Source organism: Triturus cristatus, chromosome 4_2 (assembly GCF_964204655.1).
Source record: "Triturus cristatus chromosome 4_2, aTriCri1.1, whole genome shotgun sequence".
Lineage (NCBI taxonomy): Eukaryota > Metazoa > Chordata > Amphibia > Caudata > Salamandridae > Triturus > Triturus cristatus.
In genome coordinates, this window is record NC_140586.1 from 190,876,788 (window position 1) to 190,882,787 (window position 6,000).

Sequence of the window (6,000 nt, forward strand, 5' to 3'; positions counted from 1 at the left end):
AAAAAGCACCCATTTGTCACTAGAAGACTGAGAAGCTGGCCGAGAAGGTTTGCGATTGACGAGCTGCGTTTTAGCCAAGGACAGTCTGGCCGCCAGGTTCCAATGCTTAATTTGAGCCTGTGGTTTGCGGTGCTCAGCACCGGCATTTGTCAACACCCGCACTTATGTCGCAGTCTGTCACCTGGTGGCGCTGTTTGTCTACTTTGGACAGTTGTTTAAGAATGTAATATACATTCGAAATAAATAATACCTTACACATACATAATATGCATTTGTCCTCGACACACATTCACTTCTGGTAACAGTGGGACAGATCAGTGTGTTTTCATGTAGCGCCTTTAAGCCTATAGCAGTGCTCGAAATGTTCCGAAGCATACCCTTTGTAGAAGATGGGATGCGAGGTCCATGGGAGATGGAATAATTTCCACAAAAACATACCTCTGACATCAACACATCAGAAATAGTGAAAAAGAAAGCGATAAAAGGAGGGTTAGGAGAAAAGGAGGGCCGATTTTGAATAAAGACAGAGAGCAGACTAGTCTTTCCTTTGTCACTTACCTGTCAGGGAGGGGGCTCTGATTGGAGGACATGTCGACAGTTCTCTGCAGGGGTCGCTTGGCACACTCTCTCCGGGCTGCTCTCTTCCCTCACTACAGACGGCTCTGGTCACTACAGACTGCTGGCCACTGGTCTCACTACAGACTGCCCTGATCGCTGTTCTCACTACAATTAGACTTCTTTGGTCACTGTTCTCACTGCAGTGCGCTCCGGACACTGCGGATTCCTGGTCGCTGTACACTCCGTTTCTCTCTCAGTGCCCCTCGCAGGTGTCCTGTGCCCTGCACAGCCCTCTGCACTGATTTTATGCCCCCGCGGGCGGTCACGTGACTCTGGAATCAAAAGTTGCCGACATTTGACTTTGAATTTGAGATTGCTCCAGAGTTGAGTGTTCAGTGTTCACAAGGGGCGAGGGACGGGAAGGGATTGCAAAATGACACTTTACTGAAAACAGGAAACATACGTGAGGAGCTGCTCGGAATTGGGGGCGTGGGAAACGGGGGGAAGATTAGGGTTCAGTTTTAGGACAGCGTGATTGAGAGAATAAGGGACACCCGAGTACGAACTGAGAGGAAGTATAAGGAAGCATTAGACTGTCCTAGGAAAAAGAAACAAGGCTCAGGGAGAATGAGACAGGCCTGGATGAGAGACCTTTGAGAGGCAATGAGACAAGCCCGACAGGAAGAAGAAGGCAGATTTGAGGAAGTAGACAGACCTGATGGCAAATTGAGACATATCGAGGTGGGAGAACGAGCTAGACCGGAGACAGCATGAGACAGACCATAGAGAGAGGAGACAGATGTGATGCAGAATAAGACAGACCTGAAAATACGGACGGTAGATCTGAGTGAGCATGAGAGACCCAGGAGAGAAGAGACAGATCCGAGGGAGAATGGATCATACCTGAAAGAGAGAAGGGCGCTGATCGGAGTGATAATGAGACATCTCGTACAGTGAGAAACAGATGAGGAGCTAAAGCGGAAAGAGACAGACCTTAAGAGCAAGTGAGATAGATGGGAGGGAGAATGAGTTAGACCAGAGACAGCATGAGACAGACCTCAGAGAAAGGAGACAGATCTGAAACAGAATGAGACAGCCTTGAGAAAGATTAGATAGATCTGATGGAGCTCGGACAGAGTGAAAACACATCACAGAGAAAAAGAGGCAGAGCTGGGAGAGAGAGGAATTGGAACCGAGGGGGAATGAGACATACCTGATAGAGAGTAGACAGATTCAAGAGAGATTGAAACGGACTCGAAACAAAGGACACTAGTTGGAGTGAGAAGAGACATATCCCACATAATGTCCTATTACTTACCGGTAATCTTCATTACTCCGGGTCCCGTAGTCCTCGACACCTTCATAACAAGTGAGATTTACTATCTCACCGACAGAAAAAAAGAATGAAGGAATGCTGGACCTACCCTCCCCTTCCCACTGGGAGTACAAAAGGCGTACTGGTCCCAGCATTCCTCCTGAAATACTAAGCCATAATGAAGGCCGGTAGACAGGGAGGGAGGGAGGGAAGTCATGAAGGTGTTGAGGACTACGGGACCTGGAGTAATGAAGATTACCGGTAAGTAATAGGACATTACCCCCAGGTCCCTACGTCCTCGACACCTTCATAACAAGTGAGAAATACCAAAGCAGACACCGGCATTCATTCCAAAAAACACAACAAACCGCCAGGACAGCAAAACAAACCCAGAGATTTATTGGAGACAAAAAAAGAAAAAACATCAGGAGCGAACAGAGCTCAACACCCCCAATGCAAAACTCCCATCATCCCCCAACAGATTGAGGAGCCGATAATGTCTGATGAAAGTATTAGAAGAGGCCCAGGTGGCAGCTCTACAAATCTCAGAGAGAGGAACACCCCGAACCTCTGCCCAAGAGGCAGCCACCCCCCGTGTAGAACGGCCCTGAACCCCCACAGGAGGAGGAGACCCAGACAGAGAGTAGGCCAAGGAAATGACTTGCTTCAGCCAACGCCCGATAGACACAGAAGAAGCCTTACCCCCACGGGAAGCAGCCCCAAAGGAGACAAAAAGGGAGTCTGGTTTGCGAAACACCGCCGTGCGATCCAGATAAACGCGCAAAGCCCGGCACACATCCCACAAGGACCACCGGGGACCACCAGGAAAACCCAAAACAGAGCCCAAGGCAGGCAAGACCAACTCCTGGCACCTGTGAAATTGGGAAGAAACCTTCGGCACAAAAGAAGAATCAAGGCGAAGCACCACCCCACTCTCCGTGAAGGACAAGAAAGGCTCACGAGCCATCAAGGCCCCCAACTCCCCAAGATGACGAGCAGAGGTGACGGCCACCAGAAAAACCACTTTGAGAGTAAGAAACTTCAAATCCACCTCAGATAAAGACTCAAAAGGCGGATCGACCAACACCCGAAGAACCAAGGGCAAATCCCACAAAGGAAAGGAAGGGCGAGGCACAGGACGAGAAATAGAAAAACTGCGAAGCAGACGAGAAACCAGGTCCTCAACATCCGAAAGATTCCCCCGCGGGGAAAGAAACGCCTGAACCGCGGCCCATTGGGCACGTAGAGTGGACACAGCCAAACCCTTCTCGAAATCCTCCCACAAAAACTGCAGCACAGCCTGCAAGGAACAGGACAAAGGGGACATGCACAACGCTGAACACCAACGACCGAAATTACCCCAATGTCGATCATAAGACTTGAGGGTAGACGGCCGCCGGGAACGCTGAAGGGCCACCGCTAAATGTTCCGGGAAACCGCGCCGCCTCCAACCCTGCCTCTCAACCTCCACACCGACAGCCGCAATCGGAGAAGAGACAGGGACAGGGAAGACCGCAGCGGAGACGGGGAGAGGGGAAGAAACCAGGGACCCCTTACCGCCAAAAGACGAACCGTCGGAGACCAGGACCTCCGAGGCCAAAACGGCAGGACCACCACCACCTCCCGATCTTCCTGACATAAACGTGCCAGAAATTGAGGGACCAGAGCCAGAGGAGGAAAGGCATACAGGAGACGGGACGGCCAAGGAATCGACAGGGCGTCCACCCCCCAGCAACCCTCCTGCAGAAACCGGGAGCAGAAGCGAGGAAGCTGTGCATTGTGCCGGGAGGCAAAGAGGTCCAGAAAGGGAAGCCCAAACCTCCCGCACACAAGCCGAAACGCAACCGGGGTGAGAGACAACTCCAGAGAATCCGGAAAGCAACGACTCGGGACATCCGCCACACAGTTGTCCACTCCCCGAATGTGAACTGCAGTCAGAGACAGCAGATGGCCCTCCGCCCAACAAAACAGGGGAACAACCACCACATTCAAAGAGGCCGAACGAACCCCCCCTTGATGATTGAGATAAGCCACCGTCACCATATTGTCGGACCGAACCAACACGTTCCGACCGAGCAACAGATTCCGAAAACCCATCACAGCCCGGGACACAGCCGACAGCTCCCGCCAGTTGGACGACCGGCAGCTTTCCAGGAGGGACCAACGACCCTGAAGGGACCGAGACCCCAAGGTCTCACCCCACCCCAAGGAACTGGCATCTGTCGTCAAGACTAGAGAAGGGGAAGACTGCAGAGGCAGATCCCGAGACAGATGGACCCTCACCGACCACCACAGAAGAACCGGGAGGACCACAGGAGAAACCGGAATAAGAACATCCAAATCGCTGGACAGGGGATCCCAGAGAGACAGGAGGTACACCCAAAGGGGACGCAGATGAAATCGCGCCCAGGCCACCGTAAAAACAGTCGCCGCCATCAGACACATAAGACGCAACCAAAGGCGCACCGGAAAGGCACCCCCCACCCTGAAATGCTGAGCAAGGGACACCAACGTCACAACCCGAGGTTCGGGGAGGAACACCCGGTTCAGATCCGAACGGAAGCGGGCCCCAATGAAAACCATGTCCAGAGACGGCGTCAGCTGACACTTGGGGAAGTCGATCAGGAAACCATGGGCCTGCAACGCCGAACACACCACCTCCCGGGCCTCCAACAACAGGACCCGAGAGGGAGCATGGACCAACCAGTCGTCCAAGTATGGGTACACCATCACCCCTTGGAGATGAAGCCACGCGACCAAAGGAGCCACCACCTTCGTAAAGACTCTCAGCGCCGACCGAAGACCGAAGGGCAACACCATGAACTGATAATGACGCCCCAGAACACAAAACCGCAGAAACCGCTGGGACCGCGGATGGATCGGAACATGGTAATACGCATCCTGAAGATCCAGGGTACACATGAAGTGACCCGCAAGCACCAAAGGAATCACCCTTTGCAAAGTCTCCATGCGAAAAGGAACCCTGGTCACCCACTTGTTCATCACCCTCAGGTCCAAAACCAAGCGGAAACCCCCCGTATGTTTGGGAACCAGAAAGATCAGGGTATAAAAGCCCTCTCCCATCTCCAAAGCAGGAACCTCCTGAACGTCACCCTTCCGAAGAAGATCCACAATCCCCTGCGAGAGATGAGCCCGCTTCAAACGGCACGAAGGCCAGGGAGTCGGCTGAACCCCGGAATATGGAGGAGGAACCGAAAACTCCAGAGTATAACCCAGTCGAATGATCTCCAACACCCAGGCGTCGGAACAAGACTGAACTCAGGCCGTCAGGAAGAAGCGCAGCCGCCCTCCAACCAACAACCCGGGAACCACCGCCAAAGAGTCAGGAACGCGGCTTGGCAAGCGGAGGAGATTTAGCCTTACGATCCCGACCCCGGCCAGAAGCAAACCTTCCCTGGCCTCTCACAAACTGTCTACGAGAGGCAGGACGAAAGAAAGACTTGGATTTAGAAGGGACAGGAGCAGAAGAAGAGACCTTAAATGAAGAAGAATGCTTCTTTTCCTTAAACAGTTTATGCAACTTGGCCTCCAATTCCCCCCCAAACAACATAGTACCCTGGAAAGGCAAACGCAAAGCGCACGCCTTCTGAGCAGAGTCAGTCTTCCAGTCTTTAAGGACAAGACTGCGACGAGCCGCCACACAAGCCCCGCCGGACAGTGCAGAAGCACGCACCACGTCAAAGGAGACATCGGACAGGAGCTCCACCTGACGCTCGATATGCTCAAGTAAACCGGAACAGTTTGTGGCATTGTCCAACGATTGATATAGCGACTTCAGGTCAGACAGCAGAGACTGAGAAACATATGTCCCATAGACGCCAGCCCTCAAGGCCAGGTGTGAACCAGAATAAACCTTCCTGAGCGCAACATCAGCCTTCTTATCCACAGGATCCTTCAGTACTGCGTCCTCAGCCAGGGAAGTGCGCCCCACCAAACTAGCCACAAAGGAGTCAATAGGGATAGAATCTGGAAGATCCGAAGCCATATCCTGCAGAGGATACAGCCGAGCCATGAATCGCGGAATCAAAATGCGATCAGGATCAGCCCACTCACGCTTCAGAACATCTCTAATGAATGGGTGGACAGGAACATCAACCGTGGCAGCA

General features: G+C 52.6%; 1 protein-coding gene across 1 annotated transcript in view; it reads right to left on the minus strand.

Moving 5' to 3' along the window:
- LOC146833347 (heme oxygenase 1-like) overlaps window positions 1-944 on the minus strand; it is a 61,230-nt gene extending 60,286 nt beyond the window's left edge. Inside the window, exon 1 of the mRNA XM_085600064.1 lies at window positions 559-944. Coding sequence (XP_085456190.1) covers window positions 559-590 — 32 coding nt within the window. The 5' untranslated portion in view covers window positions 591-944. The remainder of the gene's footprint in view (window positions 1-558) is intronic.
- Window positions 945-6,000: the final 5,056 nt, after the last annotated feature.